This window comes from Anoplolepis gracilipes, chromosome 16, assembly GCF_047496725.1.
Source record: "Anoplolepis gracilipes chromosome 16, ASM4749672v1, whole genome shotgun sequence".
Taxonomy (NCBI): domain Eukaryota; kingdom Metazoa; phylum Arthropoda; class Insecta; order Hymenoptera; family Formicidae; genus Anoplolepis; species Anoplolepis gracilipes.
The window spans coordinates 6,565,590-6,589,276 of record NC_132985.1 but is presented as its reverse complement, the minus strand read 5'-3'; the positions used below and the strand labels follow the sequence as shown (position 1 = coordinate 6,589,276).

General features: G+C 30.6%; 2 protein-coding genes across 6 annotated transcripts in view; both read left to right on the top strand.

The window, feature by feature from the left end:
• The first annotated feature begins 248 nt into the window (after positions 1-248).
• Oseg4 (intraflagellar transport protein Oseg4) lies at positions 249-5,217 on the top strand. Of its 4 annotated transcripts, none has more exons than XM_072907968.1 (3): positions 249-408; positions 565-3,355; positions 3,539-5,217. In XM_072907968.1, the coding sequence occupies exons 2-3, from the start codon at positions 625-627 to the stop codon at positions 4,174-4,176; spliced, it is 3,369 nt and encodes a 1,122-aa protein (XP_072764069.1). In that variant the 5' UTR covers positions 249-408; positions 565-624; the 3' UTR covers positions 4,177-5,217. The 4 variants fall into 4 exon arrangements, with proteins under 4 accessions (XP_072764069.1, XP_072764067.1, XP_072764065.1 ...); XM_072907966.1 differs by having other exon boundaries at positions 565-3,771; positions 3,841-5,217; XM_072907964.1 differs by having other exon boundaries at positions 565-5,217.
• An 893-nt stretch (positions 5,218-6,110) lies between these two features.
• Positions 6,111-23,687, top strand: part of Ecr (ecdysone receptor) — a 50,739-nt gene continuing 33,162 nt past the window's right edge. The window contains exons 1-2 of one of the 2 annotated variants that reach the window (XM_072907772.1): positions 6,111-6,268; positions 6,786-6,978. The gene's annotated coding sequence lies outside the window, so the exon portion shown is untranslated. Of the gene's footprint in view, positions 6,269-6,615; positions 6,678-6,785; positions 6,979-23,687 lie in introns of those variants that run through there. The other variant, XM_072907773.1, reaches the window with a different exon arrangement.

Sequence of the window (23,687 nt, the reverse complement as noted above, 5' to 3'; positions counted from 1 at the left end):
TTAATCTCGATCAATTTGACTTATAATAATTAAAAAAAAAAAAAACAAAATAAATTTCTATTGGGTAATTTTACACTCATATTTATTTTGTTAATAATAATTAAATTAATAATCAAACAAACGTTAAAATTCGACCAACAATAATCAACAATTATAATTGCAATCGAAAGTTCGAAAAATTAATTTTGATAAGCTGCGTCTTCACCTGACTTATGGCGGGTTCACATTGCGTCCAATGTCCAATTTATGACAGCCATAGCCTATCTACGTATGAACACACATTGTCCGCGTTGCTAAGGAAAACTTGACAATATGTAGTGTTTACTGTTATGATGGTCCTATCAAGAGTGCTGTGTCAAGTATAAAACTATAACTGTTTATTTATCGAGTGACACTTTTCGTAATAAAGTACGAAACTTCTTTTGTAACAATGTGAATAAATTATCCTGAAAGCTTACTTTGAATTCTTTCGCTTACAAATCGCTTCTTATAAAATTATAAAATTAACATAATTATTATGAGAAAATTAATGTATTACATTAAAATATGATATTTTGATTTCAGAGCCCAATGCGTCGAATTCTGTGCAAAAATTGTCGAAAACATAACTGACATAAACCAGCAATGTTTGTATATCTAAGTAAGAAAATCTCCATACCAAACAACTTCCGATTAAACTGCATAGCATGGAATCAAAGAGATGGGTACATTGCTGTCGGAGGAGAGGATGGTCTGTTGAAGGTGTTACGAGTGGATTCCAATGTTAATAGCTCACATAGTGGAGGAAAAGCTCGAGGCTTGGCTGCGGCAAGTAATTTGAGCATGAATCAGCCTCTAGAGGGCCACAACGGTCATGTTCAAGTGGTTACATGGAATGAAGCGCATCAGAAGTTGACCTCGAGTGATCAAAATGGAGTTATAATTGTTTGGATGCTGTACAAAGGGTCGTGGTATGAAGAAATGATAAACAATCGCAACAAGTCTGTAGTAAAAGGAATGGCGTGGAGTTGCGATGGTCAAAAGATATGTATAGTCTATGAAGATGGAGCTGTGATTGTCGGTTCTGTCGATGGTAACAGGATCTGGGGTAAAGAACTGAAAAATGTATCCCTGTCTGCCGTACAATGGTCTCCGGATGGAAAATTACTTCTATTCGGTTTAAAAAACGGGGAACTTCATCTCTACAATAATCAAGGTGTATTCCTAACAAAACTGAGTATACCTTCATTCAATACCTCTCAGTTTCAGATCATAGTGGCACTACAATGGTACGACGGAAGAAATGGTTACGTTGCAATAGACTGCCCTACTCTTGCTATCTGCTATCGCAATGGCATGATACAATTAATGCGAGATACCAATGACGACAACCCGATTATGATGGAAACTGGTGTGACTGCTTCGTGGTGTTGCTGGAACAGTTGCGGCTCCTTATTGGCGGTAACGGGTATGATGCCGTTACTCAGTAATGGAGAAACAAAGGACATGAATGTCATACAGTTTTATACACCATTTGGCGAGCACGTGAGGACTTTGAAGATACCAGGCAAAGAAGTAACGTGTTGTACTTGGGAGAAAGCTTCTCTCAGAGTCGCCTTATCTGTCGACTCGCACATATATTTCGCAAATATTCGTCTGGATTACAAATGGACTTATTTCAGTAACACGGTTGTTTTCACAAACGAGAAGGTCAACAAGGATGGCATTTGCGTGACTTTCTGGAACACGAGCAACAACACGTGTTGCACTAAGTATGTGCGTTCCTTGATATCGATAGCCTCATACGGGGAGCATTGCGTGCTCTCCGTGAGAAACGATCCTACTCAAGCTACTGAACAATTCGCTTTGCTCGTTTGTAACACTATTGCTACACCGATAGATTCAAAATTCATGGATCTAGAGCCATTATATCTCACTATGACTGGCAACATGGTTATGGCTGCGTCCAAAAATAATTTCCTGGTATGGCACTTTCGCACGCCCCGTAATTCAACGTTACACCCCAGCAGAATGCGCAAATACAAGATCTATCATGTGGACGAAACGCCGACCGGCGTGACAGAAGTTATTCAGGATTTAGACAAAGACGGTACATTCGAGACTCCCATCAGCACGAAAGCTAGCATGGACCCAATTTGTTGTATTTACGCCACTGAGAAAGTTCTTTTAGTTGGCAGAGAATCGGGGATGATCCAACGATATTCCTTGCCACAAGTTACGCTCATGAATAGATACAATACAGCGCGTAGATTACACAGACTCGCCATTAATTGTGACTCTACGCGTGTCTCCATCATGGATGCTAACGGTATTCTCACCATGTTGGATCTGGATCCGCAAAAAACGCCCAATTCGCGAGACGGAGACGCGAACGAAGATGTAGCCAAATTTGAGAGAAAGGATGTATGGGCCATGTGTTGGGCACAAGACAATCCCGCGCTCTTGGCGATTATGGAGAAGACTAGAATGTATGTTTTGAGAGGGCTGGACCCTGAAGAGCCTATAGCCTGCTCCGGATACATTTGTGCATTCCAAGATTTGGAGATACGTTGCGTTTTACTAGATGATCTCATGCTGAAACCCGAGGAGACGCGAAAAGAATTGATTGTCGATTTGGAAGTAAAATCTCTCAGAGACACGAGAGAGTTGTTGGCCAAAGTAGGTTTGAAGGAGGCCAATAATTTCATCCAAGATAATCCTCATCCACGTCTGTGGCGTTTACTGGCTGAATCCGCGTTGATGAAGCTTGATTTAGAAACGGCAGAAAACGCTATGGTAAGATGCACAGATTATCTAGGTATACAGTTTATCAAACGTTTGCAGAATGTGCATAACGACCAGTTGAAGAAGGCCGAAGTAGCAGCGTTTCTTGGCAATTACGACGAGGCCGAGAAACTGTATTTAGACATAGACAGAAGAGACTTGGCGATTGCATTGCGTCAGAAACTAGGTGACTACTTCCGAGTGGTGCAGCTGATGAAGATGGGCATCGGAGGTTCGGACAAGCAGATGGAGCACGCGTACAACAAGATTGCCGATCACTTTGCCGAAAGACAAAATTGGGAGAGCGCGAAGGAATACTACGAGAAGGGTAGGAATCTGGAGAAACTTATTCAATGTTATTACAAATTGGAGGATTTCCATCAACTGGCGGCAACAGTGGATCAGTTGCCGGACAAGAGTCCTATCCTGAAAACCGTAGCAAGAATGTTGGCTTCGGTAGGGATGAGTTCGCAAGCAGTGGCAGCCTATATCAAATACGGCGATGTGAAACTTGCCGTGGATACATGCGTGCGTCTGAATCACTGGGATCAAGCCGTTGATCTGGCGAAAACTTACAAAATGGCGCAGATTGGTGAGTTACTAAACAAATACGCTAATCACTTATTATCAAATGGCAAACGTCTTCAGGCGATCGAGCTGTACAAGAAAGCCAACTATAATTTGGAAGCGGCTAAATTACTGTTTCGTCTTGCCGAGGAACAAGCCAAGTCCAAGTCGCATCCTTTGCGCGTTAAAAAGATATATGTTCTCGCAGCGTTACTGATTGAGGATCATATCAACAGCGTTCCGGCGATAAAGGGCGGTCGCAGCAACATCGTTATGGGCCTCACTGAAAGCAACGAGGATACCAAAATCATAGAAAATGCCTGGCGAGGTGCCGAAGCGTATCACTTCTTTTTGCTTGCACACAGACAATTATACGACGGCAATTTCGACGCCGCGATGAAGACGGCCCTACGGTTGAGAGATTATGAGGATATTCTAGAGGTAGAAGACATTTATTGTCTATTGGCATTATCAAGCGCCGTTAGTCACGCGTTTGCTACCTGTTCGAAGGCCTTTATAAAATTGGAGGGGCTCGAGACGATCTCGGAAGCGAAAAAAGAAGAGTACGAAGAACTGGCGGTGAACATCTTCACCAAGCACACCCCGAAGGACTGCCGCAATAATAAAGCAGAATGCGTCAACTGCGAGACCCTGGTACCCGATTGGTGCATCGTGTGTCCTAATTGCTCCACCAGGTTCCCGGCTTGCATTATCTCAGGCAAACCGCTGATGGATCTCAGTATCGCGTGGATCTGCACCGTTTGTAGACATCACGTTGCAACAGAACGCGACGTAGTTAATATAAATGCTTGCCCCTTATGTCATAGCACTATCACATATATGTAGTGATGCCAAACAGTTTTGATCAATATTATACATATCAAAACTGTGACTATATATATAATCGAATTTTTTTTATTTATTAAAAAATTTTGCAAAATATTTTAATAATTGTGCAATGAGAAGATAAAAAAATAAGTTTTATTTTGCAATTTTAAAAACTTAATATCAAAAGTTTATTTATCTAATCTGAATACTTATATAATATTTAATTTATTTATATACTCTGGATAATTGGAATTTTTTAAATCAAAATGCATAAACTGATATAAACTAACTATAAAATAACTTCGTAAGAAAGTGCAATGAGAGAGATAAAGTGCCTTTTTAATTTTCGTGCCTTAATTGAATAATTAATGAATGATAACGAAAAGTTATTTATAAACAAAGTTTTTAAACACTTTTTAAGGACATATCAATTTTTTTTCAATCTTTCACTGATATATATTTTTTGAATAAAAATCATCATATATATAAATAAGATTTATATCAATTTTTAATAAGGAATATTTATACATTTTATTTTACTTGCATTGATAATGCCTTGAAACCATGTTAATATTAAATAACATTAGATTTTTATTAGTATAGAAAGAAAATAAGACACATATAAAACTTTGATAGATATAGTAAAATGGACATTTTTTGACTGCCATAAAATTTGATCTAACAAGAATATAATTTTGATGACTTTGCCATTATGTAGTCATGTATACCTATTGTTATGAACATAACGAGTGTTTAAAGAATAAAGGTCTTGTTAATTTTATTGTATTTGCAATGTTAAACAAGCGCAAATTACTATTATCACGCATTTTTTCTATTGTAGTTATAAAACTATTTTTACTTTGAGTCTGATAACCGTAAATACTCTTATAATTGATCTCTTATTAAAATACTATTTTTTGTAATATTAATGTTCTTTAAAGATTACAATGACAAATATATTATTTATTAGCCTTTAGATTATATATTTATAATTTCTCGATTTTATTATTATATTGTTACACATAGAAAATTATATAAAGACATTTAATTTTGCTATTATATTTTATTTTCTATAATTGTCCCTAAAAGAAGGTATGAGAGAGAGAGAGAGAGAGAGAGAGAGAGAGAATCTTATAAAATTGTAAATAATAAAGCTCATAAAAGATGTTAGAATATATAACTATATTAGTAATTTTATTGAGATTAATCGAAATAAATTAATAAAGTCGGTATAACTTGTCAACTCGTCTTTCTTACGTTAGAAATCAAAATTACATTTGTTCACATTGGCAGCTAATGTTACCTTCATGCATTAAGTCATTTCACGTTATCACATTAACATTTAACATGCGTAGCATGAGATAGACAAAGAAACCCTGATAACATTTTCATTCTACACATGTGCCATTAGAACAGAATAATAGGAATTGAGAAGCGATTTCGAAAGGTGGGAAAAAAAACTAGTTCCAGAATAAACTTGACTATTAGATTTTATTTTCAATGGCCTTTTTTAATTCCGATTAATAATTAAAAACATAAAATTACTATCAAAGAATTTATTTGATTTCATTATTATTTTTGCTTTTTCTCTTCAACCTTTAATCTTGACGGAATAAAATTCCTAATCGTGTGCTTTTTACGCGATAAATAAGAATATTTATTTTGATTGTGGTGTGGCAATCGATAATTAAAATTATAAAAATACTATCAAAGAATTTATTTGATTTCATTATTATTTTTGCTTTTTCTCTTCAACCTTTAATCTTGACGGAATAAAATTCCTAATCGTGTGCTTTTCACGCGATAAATAAGAGCATTTATTTTGATCGTTGTGTGACAACGGTAATGTCAGATGGCAATGTCACGTCAGTTTCCCTTCCTTCACGGGACGATCAAATTTGGCGCGCGCCGCTTCCATCTGCCGCCACCGGCAGCGCCACCGTCGAAGTCGATGGCAGAGTCGCGAGTCACTCCGTAGCATGTACGAACACTGCAGTCGCGTGCTTGTACTCATAGCGGTCGAATTGGAGTTTGTGACGTGCGTGTGTCATTGCATTTTCTTCGAAGAAGAACGTCCTTTCTTTATAGCATTGTTTCTCGTCAAATTAACGTGCGTCTCTCTCTCTTTCTTTCTCTCTTTCTCTCTCTCTCTCTCCCTCTCTCCCTTTCCTCTTCCTCTTCCTCTCCCTCCGTCTGTCTCTACTTACTATCCTTTTCTGTTTGTCTATCAGTCTGTCTCTCTTTATCGTACGTAACACGGTTCTCCATCCTCTTTGGACAATCGAAGACAGAAATGCGCTTTTGAGACTAGAAAAAGATGGAAAAGAGGATAAAGGCTCGGACGAAAAAGAAAGTAAAGGGGGCAGAGAGACGATAAAAAAGGGGAGAAAGAGAGAAAGAGAGGGAGAGAGAGAGAGAGAGAGAGAGAGAGAGAATTGAAAGTGGATGGGTGATAAGATGCGGGAGAGGGAGAGAAAGAGAGAGAGTAAGAGACGAATATGTTCGGACGGTGACGAATGGTAAAGAGTGCAACGAAGACAGCGATCAGTCGCGCTTTCGCGAGAGGCGAGGCTAAACAGACGTTGTTTGTGGATTCGCGACTATTTTCTCTTTGCTTCTCTCTTCAGGGGATCCGATATACCTACCCGAATTTCGCGCTTTTTCATCCTGCGTATCCCTGCGTATATACGTGGTGCGGTATAAAAGAAAAGAGCAAATAAGTGACGTGTTACACGTGTGTAAGTGCATATGAGAGTGCCATCGGAGAGAATTCGAGGACCGGAAAATCCTGCCTAAAATTTCTACGCTATCTTGTTATGTGTGAGTACCCACCTTTCAATTTCTAATAAATTGTACACACTTGTGACATATATATATGTATATATATATATACACACACACACACATTCCAAATATACCTATTGTATATTTGAATAAGAGTTACTTAAGCAGACAATTATCTGAATTCTGAAATCGGAGATTAGAAGTCGTTGTATCGATATTATATATGGAAAGATTGATTCAGCTTTCTCTCTCTATCTTTCCTCCTTTTTCTCCCACCTCTTTTCCTTTCTTTCTGCATCTCTCTCTCTCTCTCTCTCTCTCTCTCTCTCTCTCGCACATTTGCTATTCACTCGCACGAAGGCGCGACCTTCGCGCGAGGACGCGTCGCACGAGAACTTTCCGATCGCACAAATGCGAGATACAATTCGTTGACGTTCAAGATGTCTGAAAATTTATTGTTGGCAAAGATACACAAAACGGTCGTTGAATTGGCAAAACAATCGCAATCGTTGAAAATTATTAACGCATCGATTTAACGATATCGAACAATCGTGCGAAATAACATTTCTCTCTCTCTTTCTCTCGTTTATTTTTAATAATAATTAAGAAATTTAAAATTGTATGAGCCTATTTTTATGCCCATTTGTATTCTTACGCTCAAGCATATAAAAATTATTAATCTTTAATAAGTTTATATAAGTGTATAAATTTGAGAAGAATTCACGAGAAATATTTTCCTTTAACGAGTTTACGTTATATATACTCGTGTCTTACGATGTTTGTACAAATACTCGAAAAGATTGGGATGCAATGACCGATTAGAAATGTATACATTGATTGTGCAATGTATTTGGGAGGATTTTGCACGCATAATAATTCGTATACTAGTAGTACGCACAATAATACACTATTAATTAATATAAATTATTCTACATCAAATATTTATGATAATATTAGTTTCAAGTAATTTTTCTATTCATAAATTAAATCAAATATTTCTTAATCTTGTTAAAAAAATTACATGTAAACTATTGCCCGAAAAATTATCAAATATAACTTCAAGAACCTGAGACATCAAAGTGATATAATAGTTGCTAATTTTTATTTATATTTTTTTAAAACATCAAGTAATTTTGCAATAATAATAGTATAATTCAATTTTATAAAAACCCTAAGAAAAAGATGATTTGTAGATTAAATAATCAACTATAATCTCATGTGGATCAACAATTATATTAACAGAAATTTAATTAGATATTAGTTTATTAGATATTAATTTCCACAGCTTAAATTTTACTTTTTACTTCTTATCTGTATGTAAAATAAATAAATATAAAAAATAAAAGAAAATTATTTGTTGCTTTGAAGATATAATTTTCTATATTTTTTTATATTTATTTATTTTACATACAGATAAGAAGTAAAAAGTAAAATTTAAGCTGTGGAAATTGAGAAATCCCATTTAATAAAATAGAAATAGCATCTGATGTTATAAAAATTGAAACCTTAAAGAATAATTTTTTGTATATACTTTTTTATATTGTTTTTTTATGTTTCTTTGTTAATTTGTACATTAAAGTAAAATATATATAATGATGCTTAAAGAAAATGATTTTGTATATGATCAGTGCTCGATTTGCAGCAACATATTTAAATTTTATTTATGTTGTAAGAAAGATTTTTAAAAATTCATTTTTTTATTTTTTATTTCTTGAGAATGATTTCTTGACTTGAAAATTAAAAGATTTACATATTTTGTCGAGGAAGATAATTACTTTTTATATTTTATATTATTATTCGAGAAAATATCTTAAAACAAATATATTTTTCTGTATTAATTGTTATCATATCTGTTTGAAAAATAAAGTAAACGTGAAGATGAAATGTAGGCATATTAAGCTACCTCTACGTTAATTTATGAGTTCTCGATTATGAGAAATTAAGTTTAGATATACATGTAATACTATAATTTTTATTGCTATTTTCTCGCTCCAATCTCAAAATTAATAGTGCTATCAAAAAATAATATTTAAAAAAATATCAGCACTGAATTGTAGAGTAAATAACAGACAACTTTTAATTCTTATATATGGTACGTTGCAAAAGTGTGTATTAATTATAGAATATATTTTAGGATTAAAAGAAATAGAAGCAATAAATTTTTTACGTTAAAAACTAACAATGAATAAAGGACGAAGTCAAGATTTGCGATCAGAAATAAATTTTTAACACTTTAATGAACGAATAATAAATTCGTCCTTTACGTAAAAGAAACCAATTTTGTCTTTATTCAATGTCAAGTATTAATGTCATCAAAAATTTATTTGAATTTTATTTTATTTCATCAAAATATGAAATTTTTTTTAAATTCTGTATACAGAATGACTGATCATTATGCTTATCATAAATTTATATATATATTTAATATATTGTGCTTATCATAAATTACACATTCTCTTAACCCATTATATGCATGACATTTTAAACATATTTGTTACATTGATAATGACACATTGCTATAGATATATTTTCCTGCAAAGTTATATTTATATTCACATTGCGTTTATGTATGACACAAGTAAAAATACTGTAAAAGCAAAATGTAGTAAATACATAATTTAAATAATTTTGAAAAAGTACTGTACTAAATAGTATGTGCATTTACAGTGCTAAGCATTGCAAAGTTTGTTTAAAAAATAGTTAGAAACCGCAAAGATTTATATTCAAAATATATCTGAATTACATTATAAATAATATACGTTATGCATGAATGTTAATGAATGTAGCTATACATTTCTTTCCTCTCTCTCTCTTATAAAGTAGTTTGTCTAAATTTTTGTTTGATCAGCAAAAATTAAGAATTAGCTAACATGTTATCAAGGACAAAAAAGAATATATTAAGTAAAAAAAAAATATAAAATTGTTAATACGAAGAATAAAAAAAAAGATATATAAAAAAGAAATGAATGAAAAATAGCAGAATACATACACATTGAATATTTATATCTTTTTTATATATTTTTTTAAATAAAAATAAACTGTTTAAAAAAATTGATATAGTATCAAGATCTCTCTCTCTCTCTACCTCTCTCTAGAAATTACTCGATCGTTAACTTATTTGAATTTTGATGTTAATATCAAAGGCACTGCGTGATAATGCATCATCTTATCAGTTTCCAAGACTCATAAGTTATGATTCATTGACCGTATTTTATAACACGCATGCTTCGATATGGTTTAAAAATGCAATCACACTAAAATATATTTAAGCATATCACGTTTAAATCACAAAATTATTTTGGTGCATTATCGATTATATATTTACATAACTTTTCGAAAAGGTTTATGCTTCTAAAAGAATTGTTAGGATTTTTAAGTGATTCTAGAAAAAAAATTGTTATCAAGTTAAAAAAAATCTTTGCCAGAGAAACCTTATTTTTTACACATTATTTCTAGTGTGGTGGCAAACAGCCTAAAATAAAATGATTAATATTTTATCATTGTTACACAGCAATTATTTTCTATTTAAAAATTTGTTTACGTCTTGCTATTTATACAAACTTTTGTATCTGGAAAAATCAGGGAAATCTCATGGAATTTATTGGGATTCAGGGAATTTTTTCGAAAATTCCTTTTTTGATAATTTTACTTTTCATCTTGTAAACAGTCAGTTGTATATGTAAAACTGGCGTCTCACTTCGTGGAAACTCATTAATTGTTGAGAGCTTTGGCTTTATTTTTAATAAAGTATTTTTCTAGAGTTCTTGATAAAATTAAACAAATAGTTCTGACTATTAAACAAAAAGAATGGCTCGAGACAAGCTGAGATAGTTTACTGTGTCTTGCTTTGTTTGTTAAAGATTTTTTTTATCTTTTCGTATCAGATTTTTAGTGCTTGAAAATTTTATATATTCTTCGATAATTTTACAAAAAGTTCTATCTATAAAAATTATTAGAATATTAAACAATTAAATCGTTTGAGATACCGAACGTACTGAGACGCTCGTATCTCCACTCGTCTATGATAAATGAATTGTGCATATGTTTTCAATAATTTTAGAATTCTTGGTATATAGATTGAACAAATAGTGCTGGCTATTAAAAGAGTAAACTGGGAAAAAATCGGGACAAACTGAGACACCAGATTGTTCACACTGTCTCTCACTTTGTCCTTCGACACGTCAATTCTTTTTTTAGCATTCTTGCCAAGTTTTAAGCACTTGATAATGCTGCAATAGTTTTACAAAAAGTTTTATGCGTAAAAATAATTAGAATATTATATATTAGATAATTATATAAATAAGATCGCCCGAGACAGTGGACGTAAATGAGATTCATGTTATACTGGCGTTTCGATATCTAATTTGTTTAATAAATATTCTAACAATTTTTACGCATATTTAGAACTTTGTTCAGAAAGTATAAGCGATTGCAGAACGACACAAAAAAAAAATAACACAAAATCTGATTTTAAAGTCGATAGAACATTCGAAATATAACTAGCGTCTCATCTCACAATCAGTATTTGTATGTTTGGTGTCTCAGCTAATCTAATTTGTTTAATAAATATATTGTAATAATTTTTACGCATAAAAATCTCATAATTACTCATAGACCTTCTCTAAAAGTTAAAAGTGATTATAGATTGACATGAAATGTCATTAAAGTCGATAGAACTATCGAAATACGATCAATGTCTCGATAAAAATTTTAATAATTCTAAAAATTAAAAGTAACTACAGAATAACACAAAGTCTCGATAATCTATAGAATTCTCGAAATATGACTAGCATTTAATTTAACAATTTAATTGTTTAATTAATATTCTAATAATTTTTACGCATATATATAGAACTTTTTGTATAACTATTGTGAAACTCTTAAAGTATAGCAAAAGAAATGCTTAAAAAATCGTCGGCAGATGAAGTAAGACAACGTGAACTTGACGTCTCAGTTTGTCCTGTATAAATATATGTATATATATTTTTTTGTTTATATGTTTAATATCTCGACATAATATTAAATATGAAGTACATACAGTCATTACATCAAATACTCTTTGTAACTTTTAATGAATAAAGAAATTAAAATTTTATATAATAGAAAAATTATGAAAGTTATTCAGTTTTTGTAGTACATTTATAAATCTAGCATTGAAACTTAAGAGGCTCGGTGTTTTTCCTTCTCATGAAACATTCGAAAATGCATATAATAAAAAAATTTATTTTAGAGAAAGTTGTATTAAAAAGTCTTGAAAATATTCTTTTTACTTGAAATTTTAAACAAAAATAACCAAGAAAATTAGGGAATTTTTTTTACAAGATTTTTCAGTAGACACCCTGTCAGAAAGCTCTAAAATATTTAAGATTTAAACCTACATGCAGGGTGCAGTTTTACAATTAGATGTCAGTTCGCAAGAATTTAATAACGACAGTTTGACGAAATGTTCTCTCTTTCTCCAACTTGCTGCAAATTTGGTATCAGTGTTTGACGTAAATATTCGCATATACACGTATGTACTCGTCGCCACATCGCGCGCACGCCACGCCGTGTCGATCATCGGCCGAGGAGCTGACTCGTCATGACGTCACTCCCCGTGCAACGTATCATTTTTAGCTCTCGCATATACATACACACATTGACTCACCGCAAGAACGGAGCGAGTGACCGCGTGCTCGCTATATGCTCGATAGCCGCGATTGCGACGATCGCGATCCAATTATTGATATGTCGTGTCGCTTTCGAACCAGAAACATCTCGCGAGAACGTACATATTTTCGATATAGGATATCATATACACGTTACTCGTAATTTATTCTCTTCTAGCTTCAAGTTCGAACATTCTTCAACCGAACACGTGTCTAAATATATTTATGTATTATGATTGATTAAAAACCTAAAATTATATATTTTTCTTCTTTTTGTTTTTACTCAAAACTATTTTATTATATATTATATTTTAATTAATTTAGTATTGTATAACTTATTAATTTTTTATGCTTTATTTGGGTGTGTTTTGTCTTTCATTTTATGCAAACACTTAAAAATGTGTCAAATTGTCAAACTATTCTAAATCATATAATGTACAATACATATATATTTAGATATGATGCAACTGAAAAATGTCTAAACTGAAACTGGAAGGCATTATGATGCCGAGTCTACATTTCTTGAAAAGATGTACCTGGTTTTGAATTTAAATTTCAATATGATAAAAAATTATAAATTTCTATTTATGAAAATTGATTTTATTTCGAAATAATTCTATCAATATTAATGTACAGATTTTATTAAAAATCTTTAATATATTATAATTCATCGATTAATAATAATTGATTTTTTTTATAGATAAATTCGCAGTATATATGTATGGGACATATGTATATGTGTGTGAGTGACATTTTTGTACAAATGTCTCTTAAATTATTAAAAAAATCCGATATTTATAGCAGAGTAAAAATTGATGTGATTTTATATATATATTTTGGGATACCGAAAGCTACTGTTTTATTAATTGCAAACAAAATTGTAAATAGTATACAGACTACAATTATCAGTATTGACACTTTTTGCTACCATAAAACTTGATGACTTTGACATCTTCGGAATATTAGAAAAAAAAAAAAAAGGCCAATTTCTGTGACATGTTCATTTTTAACACTCCGTATTATTATCAACTGAAGAAGTCAGTTCGTAAATTCTGCATTTGTGTCAGCTGTCTACAGTCGCCCTATATTCTCGCTATGTGCCATGCCGAGTCTGTAGTGTCGCATGTTTTTACGGATGACTGTAATAATCATGTATTGCAATGCGAACGCGACGCTTTCCCTCGGTCACTATTGACCAAAGCGAAAACATTGTGTCCGTTTTGTCTGTCTCTCTGTGCCACCACCGTCATCGCACACATCACCATCACCACTACACAACCTACAGCCGTCCATTACTACTACTACAACCATCTCTGGCCGCTACCGTCACTGCCATCACTGGCTGCCACTACCATCATTACTACCACCACCACAGCCATCACCATTACCACCACCATCTACACCAACCACTACCACCACTGCCGTTATTACTACCACTACCATCCTCACCAACATTACCACCACCATCACTAGCTCCACCACTACCATCACCCTCTCTCACCACCTCTATTCATCATCACTACCACTACCAACTACGTCGTTGTCGCATTGCTAGCACATCTGACCGAACATTTCTCGAGAACAGCCGGAGATAAAGCGCAGACGATGTCGAATGGGAAAACATATTGCGGTACAAGGAGAATTAAAATGAGGGACATAGTGTTGGCAGCTTACTGAAAAATCGTGAGAAGTGACAAGGGAAATGGAAATTACTATTTAATAAGCGCACTGAAAATTCTCTCGAGGTGCTAACTGTAAATCAGTGATACTCACGTAATTCGCGTGATTGATTAAGGGTTGTATCAAGAAATCGTAAATTTCGTTTGACTGTTAACCTGTTAATATAAATATTAACCCTTTGGGTCACCCAGAGACCCACCTTTTTTTTCGTAGTTTTTTTTATTGTTTTAACTACTTTTTTATCAATAAATACCGGATTTTTTGTTTCTGCAGAATCTCCAGAACATCAATAAGTGTAAAAAAAATTGCAACAGTCATTAATTGTTAATTGCAAAAATACCATATATAAACAAACTGTCAAAATTAGTCCTTTTTTACGAAAAAATGTATTTTCTACTAATCTATTATGACAATAAATACGGCAATTTTTTTATAATCTTAGTACACTCTAAAGTATTTTTCAGAATTTTTTTAGAATTTTCCACCGTGTTGTTTTTGTTAAATCCTTTTTTCTTTTTGATAAAAAATATATAAAAAACAATATTTTCTGTTCTAAATTGAAAGTAACAGTTGTATTCTTTTTTAAATTTTTTCTCTGAAGGTTTTTTTAGATCGCAAAATCTGAATCTAAAGGAAAAAAAATTTAATATAGGGATCCAATATGGCGGAAGTAAAATTTCTGTAATCAGCGACCCCAAAAACCCTTATATACCAAATTTTACAAAATACTGACAATTAGAAAAATTCGTGACTCAAAGGGTTAATAAATTTTTTTTTTTTCAACTCTAATAATCTACTTTCTTTGTCACTTCTGCTTATCGTTATGAACATGCTCGATGACTCAGAAAAACAATAATTATGTTGTGGCTTTCTGTCCGTTAAAGTTTGCAAACATTCCTTAATCCTTTTCGATCGGGTGTTTTAATTTCATTCATATTTTACGATGGAGAATAAACAGCGTTTTAGATGCAAAAACTCGAGCTTTAATAAAAACCAACTGAAAAAAGTTACTCTTGAAAAATTCCTCTACAGATTATATGTAAATGGGAATATAAAAAAGGGAGAAAAAAATATAAATTACATCTTTAAAAAAATTCATCGCAGACATTAAGAAACACACTAGATTATTTGACAGCTAAACGAGTCGCGGATACTGAATCCGTTCAAATTAAAAAAAAAAAAAAAATTTATTCTTTGAAAGAAGTTCTAGACTCGTATGATTAAATAATAGCAGATTTTTCAGATCCTCAACAATAAAAATCTTAATAATACCATTATGGTGCAAAAATAATTTTTTTTTAATGTTTAAACATTTAGAAATTATTTTTGAATATATGCATCTTTTACAGTATTTTAAGTAATAAAAAATTATGTTAAATTAGAAAATTTAATGTAAAGGGTACGTGACTGACAACTGCTGCTTTATATAAATATCAGTCTTGAAATCTCATGTTTTTTTTTTTTTTGACACTTTATGATAAAGAAAAGCTTATAGTTTCGAAAGAATGTTTAAAATATTCCTATTATATGCATATAGAAAATTAATAAGAAAGAACGAGCTGTGTGTCTAAATTGATGTCGATATTGAGAGGCGAATTCTTGGATCAAGGAATCGATTTGGCATTTATTTATTTACATAAGAAGAAGAGGCAAACATACTTTTGATAACCTTGACACGATACATTCATGTGAAGATAAGAATACTGATTAATTTTAATATTGTTTTAATCAAATTTCAGTTTTAGAGATATAAATACGAAAATGTTAAGTGTTTTTCGTTATTCTTGTTTGTATTATTATTTTTATAATTGTATACATATATACATTTGTGTTTGTCTTATCACGATGTGATGAATTTCGCTTCACAAGGAAAACATCGTACGATGGATGCTGAAAACATCATTTTATGCGTAAAATATAATGGGGCAATAAATAGTGAACTTTATTTTGCAAAGCAAACAAAATCTACTATTATGTTTTGTTTATGTTTTATAAAATGTGCATAGAGTGCGTAGATTTAGCATTAAACTGTTTGTACGAAGTAAAATTCATTACTCTTATCACTCTGTATTTTTCGCGTAAAATAAAAGGTCAACATATTTAGCACATTTTATTGAATCGGGTGATGATTGATTTGTATTTCATTTAATGTATTTACATTATTATTATTATTATATTTCAATTATTATATGAAACTTTATTAGATAAAACGATGCTGAAGTCAAATAATACTTTTATCTTATTATCTGTATATCTATATATATATTTATATATATTTATACATACAATCTGCGTATAATAATTCGTAAATGTCAGCATTCACTGAACGATATTTTCTTGGACGATATTTTTCGTATGTCTTTTTAGGAAACTGTCTGATTGGAGAACACAATTATTACTGCTTGATAAAAAAAAAAAAAAAAAAAAAAAAAAAAAAAAAAACATTTATTTGCGAATACGTTCTTACCTATGGATTTTTGTCCGGTGTTTTTCATTTCGAGCGAAAAACGCTATTCGCGTACAAAATATTTGTTCGCGTACAGAGTTTGCAGACATTCATGTACCTACTGTTCGCGTACGTTGCTCGCGGACAATGTATATAGACACAGTTTGTCTGTATTAGAGACTTACAGGTAACAATTAAAAAATTGCATACAGGGTGACAATTAAAATTGCTGAAACTATTGTTGTTATTTTGGGAACATATGGATAAAATTTTTAAAATCGAACTATTTTGAGTACAAGAAATCTGTCAATTTTGTTAACAAAATACAAAATTATATAAAGTAATTAAATGTTGCCTACCATTTTTTTTTTTATGTAAAATTTAATTATATTAAAATACTTTATATAATTTTTATATTAAATAAAATTTATAAGTGACTTGTATTCAAAACGGTTTTTTTTAAATTCTGTTAATTTGTTTTTAAATAACAGTCGAATAATTTCAGCTACTTTCTAATTGTCACCTTGTATATGAAGTTCAAAGTTGACATATGTTTTAAAGATAAAAATACAAATTTCTTTATTCTAAAACAGACACTTTTCTCTAAATTAAAATTTTCTTCTTATGTTGTTTTCACTATTCATATTTTATCTCATGACTATATATGGTTATATACATCAAATTATTAACATGAAACTTTTGTTTATATCCTTCATAACTCAAAATTGTACCCGTAATATTTCATTCTATACTACACGTGGATAAGATTGAGGAAAAATTTTTAAATAAAGGAAATGCTCAGTCTCTCTATCATAACTTTAGAATAGAGCTTTACTCGTTGCGAAAGCTTATTATTTATTTAATTTTGAATTCTAATTTCATTTTCAATGCAGAACATTAATTTAAGCTTAAAGTTATCAAGAGTTCTATCCACAATTGAAAAAAAAAGAAAAAAAGAATCGACAAAAAAATAAAGAGGCGTAAAATCAAGTTTTTTTTTTTTTTTTTCCAAATATGTGGAAAAATATATGACTTGGTATATATAATATAAACTTTATGTGCATAAAGAAATCTGACAAAATATATTTTTTTTATAATATTTAAGTATTTTGTTTATAAAAAACACATTTTTCACGGAAGCTGATAAATTTGTGGGGAAGGTTACGTGGTCAGCAGAGATGGGGGAGGGGGGAATGTGCAAATCAGGGCAATATGACTTATAAGCGGAGAAACTCGAGAAGATGATAACGACTTGTGACCTTCCGTGAGAGGCCAGACCCTGTCGAAGAGCAGCGACTCGCCATCGATCGCGCGATAAAAAGCAACTGAGCGAAGCGAAGCGTTGTAATAATAGAAACAAGGGTAACGAGAAAGAAAGAGGGAGAGGGAGAGACAGAGAGAGAGACTAGATAGAGTACTTACGCATAAATATATTTATAAGAAAACTGTACGATAATAACGTGTTTAATAATAATAATAATAATAGTAACAGCAACAATAACAATAATACCAGTAATAATAATCATTACAATTATAATAATTATAAGAAAAATAATAATATTAATCTATTAATAATAATAATTATTATAGTTAATGGTAATATTAAATGATAATAGAGAGCAGTGGCGCAATGAGTTAATTAACTGATAACATATAAAAGTAAAAAAAATAAATAAATAAATGATAAAAAAAAAACGATAAAGATTGAAGAGAAGTGGAAAAAGAGAATGTAATGGAAATACAGAAAAGTTTTTGTAAGTTCACTGATTTTGATGTAATTTCTACTTGATGGTATATCTATATATATGTATTATATATTCGGGATTTATTCATTACATACTGCCAATTTTATTAAAATGCGACTTTAAAATTATACTAAAAATGTTGAAATTGAGAAAATGTCAAATATTGCAATGCTGACTTTGATATATCGCGTGCCAATATATTTCACGTTACTATTTTTAAGCACAGAAAACTATTAAGCATTTACTTAAAATCAAATGCTGTGTTTAATAAATTTGTTTCTTTTTTTTTTTTCGCGCGAATTATTTCTGAAATTTATATTAGAAATTTTGGGGATGTGTGCAATTAAACCTGTTGACAAAACTTACAATTTTTAAACATATGATGCTTTACAAACATTTAAACTTTAAACATGAGATGCTTTACAAAAGCAGATTTAAATAGATTCCTTTAGCCTTAAAATTAAATTCTCTTTTAGCTCTGCAACTTTATATACATAAAACATATATATATATATATATATATATATATATATATATAAATATATATACACACATACATACGACGCCTATATATAAAATACTCAATTATAATCAATAGAATTTTTTTTTAAATATATCCTTTTTTGTAATTTTGAAAAGAAAATGTCTGAATAATTTTTTGGTTTATTTAACTCGTACATCGAGATGAAGTTGCAAGTTGGTTTTGAAATTTGGTGCATTTCTATTTGATATTATTTACATTCTACTTTGAAATTAATATGAAAAAGAAACCGAAGTTCTCTGTCAGAAATAACGGATCCACGAGAATTGTTTGGCGCGAGGACAATGTGAAGTCATTGTCCGTTGTTTACGTGACTATTTCATTCGCGTTCTTTTCTTTGGGCGCGTGCGTGAGCACATTGCTTGCATTTCAAATGGTTTTCGTGAAGGAGGACTAAGTAACTCATCGTTTGAATTAGTAGTACGAAAAATAGCACTTGAAATATTTTGAATCTGGAGAAAAACATTAGTCATTGTAATAGAAGTGAAAATATCATCAGCGTATCTTTAAATATACATACATAAATATACATACAGGATATTGATTAGCGTATTTCTTTAAATTTCATGATATTGACCTTTTTCAAATTTTATTTATATTTATTTATATTATTTATATATTATTTTTGATTTGTTAAAAAAAGAAGAAGACAAACTTAATGTCAGTAAATTAAATAATAAAAAGGCACTTTTAAAATTAGAGAAAACTGTATATAATACTAAATTTGTATATATATATATATATATATATATATATATTTAATTATATAATATTATTATTATAAGATTTAGAGATGTATTATATTATATTAATTTGATATTATACAATTTTTTACAGACTTATATATATATATTTATAAAAATTTGTGAACGTTTGAGATTCTTACTACAAATGTAAAATACAAAATTATTTAAGAACTATACGGTTGACTTTTCGATATCTTTATTCTTGACTAGCTAAAACTAACTCAAATTTCACAGAAAATAAACTAATAAATTTTTTCTTTTTCACTATATACATACATGTACGTGTACACTATTTCACATTGATTATACAGACATAGAGTTCATTAGCGAAATTATAATTTTACCAAATAGTAGGAGAATAAAGACAAAAGTGCAATACATGACCAAAAATGCAAAAGACAGAATAATATTACATAAAATGTCACGTTTACAGCTGAACAGACATTTCCGATTAAATTCATTCTAGACTCGATATATTCACGATTCATGTCAATCAAGCAATTTATGTATCTTAATTTAAAAACATATTTTATGTACTGTATATTTTATTAAAACATTTTGTACAAGGTTTTTTTATTATTATATTATTTATTATTTTATTATTATTATACGTCTTTTACAATATATTATTTTGTGTGTTGTGTGTGTGTGTGTGTTCTACAATATATTTTAAGTTTGATAATATATATTGCATTAGATGACTATGTATAATTATTATGACATTTGAACACTTTAATAGTTAGGGGTCATAGTGACTCGATGCGATCGTTTTGCTGATCACGCGTAGATGTAAACGTACGCGCTTATTCGCGTACCAACAGCATATTCGTCGCGAGTTGCGACACTTGTTTTCTGACCTAGATAGTTGGCTATACTTGCTTTCTCTCCCACTCTTCGCTTGGATGTAATTCTTTTCTTGCCAGACTGCACCAATATCATCAATAATGCCATTTACATGTGCACTTTGTCGAGAGCGCCCCATCTAAACGCATATATTTCCCATACATTTCCAAAATATTTCAACTTAATAAATCTGATATTAAAGTATTAGCATCTCTCTCATTCCAAATTAATTAATCCTTACTCCGTACTGATGGATCATTTTTGTCTGTGATTTTTCTAACAACGTCAATTTCTCGAAAACAAATAATCATAAAGTAATATATTTAAGTAAATTATTTTTCAAATTCATTATTTTAGTCTTTGTTTGGAATGTTCAAAGAAGGTATATACATTTTTTCAGATTTTTTTTTAAAACACTTTTACATATTAATAAACTTATCGAAAATACACTGACCCACCTGTGCAGTTAGACGGTGCCAAAAATAATAACAATACGGAGTAAGGGTTGATAAATAAAACTAAAATTTTTTGTATAGGAAAGCTAGGTGTATATTGGTAGTAAAAATGTAAATTTGTAATTTAAAAGCAATAAGAAACATTATTATTTGGCTATTATCAAGCAACATTTTTCTAAAACCTATATATGAAAATATATGAAATATATTTTTGGAATATAATGCTGGCGAATACAATAAATTACAATTAAGTGAGGAATAAAAAAATATAATTAGAGAGATGAGAGATAAATAAGAAAACGGAGATAAATCAATGAAAAAAAGAATTGGTAACTTCTTTTGTCATAAACCAGCAAAAATTCAGCACTAAAAAAACATCTTCATAATAATCTAGCTTGAAAATTTTTTCCAACAACAATTTCTGACCAGTGTGTGTTTTACAGAAAAGGTCATATAAAATATTAGAGATTTTATAGTAGAAATTTTTTAATTTAAATCTTTAATCTTTATTAATTTTTGATATTTCGGCGTACCATGCGTACTTTCACAAACATAAATGTCACGTTCCCTCTGTTATGTTATAATAAGCAAATCATGTAATAACAGGCGCAGATGACAGTATCGTGTGCGTAATTGCGTTTATGCAAATGCACAACAATTGGACAGCTCGTACTGTGGGCAGAGAGTTGGTTAATTTTTGTTTTCCAAGAATATTCCTCTCCTGTTTTCCCAAAAATCAAAATCAACAAACTTTTACCGCACGCAATTTCACAAGTAAACAAATTAAAAGTATTTTTATTCTGAATTAAATATACAATAAACGCAGAAAATTATAATGACCCTCTCTTCAAAACACACATATCCAGAAATGATTGTTGAAAGAATTTTTCAAAAAGATAGATTATTACGAAGATGTTTTTCTCTAGTGCGGGATTATTGCTGATTGATAAAAGAAGTTATCAATTCTTTTCATCATTAATTTACCTCCGTTTTTCCTTTTTACTTTTCTATTTATTTCTCTCATCTCTCTAATTATATTTTCTTATTATTGCGAATTCTTTATTTAACCGTAATTTATTTGCCAGTATTATTCCAAAATTGCTCCTTTATTTTTAGAAAATTTTATACACATATAATATATTATATATATATATACGTAATAATAATTTTATCAACATTCTAAATCTCTTTTCCTTTATATAGTCCAAAAAATAATCGTTGTAAAAATTTTGGAATTGTATACTTCCTTAGTTTTTTTTTTTTTTTTTTCTTTTTTTATTATATTTAAATTCTTTAAAAAAATCTCTTGTTGAGCATCACCGGCTAGTACTATCAACCCAACAAGGTTGAGAGCATTTTGAATAATAGATACTACAGACTATTTATATCTGAAAATCAATATCCTCCTAGCTATATTGTCGGCACATGCACACTGTATAGCGTTTTGTTTCAACTCGATTCAACTTATCTATTTGAAACTATTACTGCAGTTTCTTTTTTTTCCCCTCAATGATCAGTATTGCGTAAACAGAATTGCAGGCACACAAATATATATTTATTTATATATATTATACTATTATAATATGTTATAAAGAAGCGATTTTACCCCAAACGTGAATTTATTAAATTCCCACCGTAAAAATACATTGATCTATTTTTTTATTTATATATATATATATATCTATATCGTTCTACACATTTATATACAATCGTTTTTATTTATACAAAAGTTAACTATATACATATATTACACGGACAATAAATATTGAGATACAATGGTTGCACTGCAAGTTAGAAAGCCAACCTGCTGGCATACACTTAGCACGGCCAAGTTGTCCACATTCACATCCGTTATGGCCGATATGGAAAACCGGTCCCTCTTTCTCTTTCGTTTCGCGAAAGTGCGAGTGGATGGAACAGGTAAGATCATGTTATCGATCGAGGCTATACAAGCAAGAATCCTTGGAGCGATTCGTTCCTCTTATGTGCTGGAAATAGCAAGTTTGTTTTCTGCTATAGCCAGTTAACGTAAACTTTCGGATTGTTGAACTTCGACTTTTCGGAGATGAACGCTGTAAATTTGTTCATTTTATCGCACACATTCCTATCTTGTATTCATGCCATTAAATTTTAACGTACATCATTATTAATGAATGCTTATTACTTATTCCTAATAGCTTCATTCTCCTTTATCTCTTCCGATATTCTCTAAGTTTGGAGTTTATCATGTAATGTGTAGTAAATTTTTTATGAAAACCAAATTCCAAAAATAAATTATTAGTCCATTATTTGTTTAATTAACAACGATTAGGTATTATGTTCTTTTTAATCTTTAATAAATAAGCTTTTATTGTTAAATCTATTAATTTCTCTTGTCATTTGTGTATAGAAGGTTGCCGAAAGTTGAATTACCATTGCAATAACGTAAGACTCTACTAAATCGAACTGAGAAGTTCTCTCTGTTACATTTTCCTTTGACAAGTTATTGATATTGTGAGAGAAAAAACATTTCACGAATGACGCGACGCGCATATTAACCCCTAAAGGTCACTTATGGGTCATCTTGACTTTATATCGATATTTTAACAATAGAATATTCCAAAAGCCTTAATAAAAAGAGTTTAAAATTTATCTTTTTAAC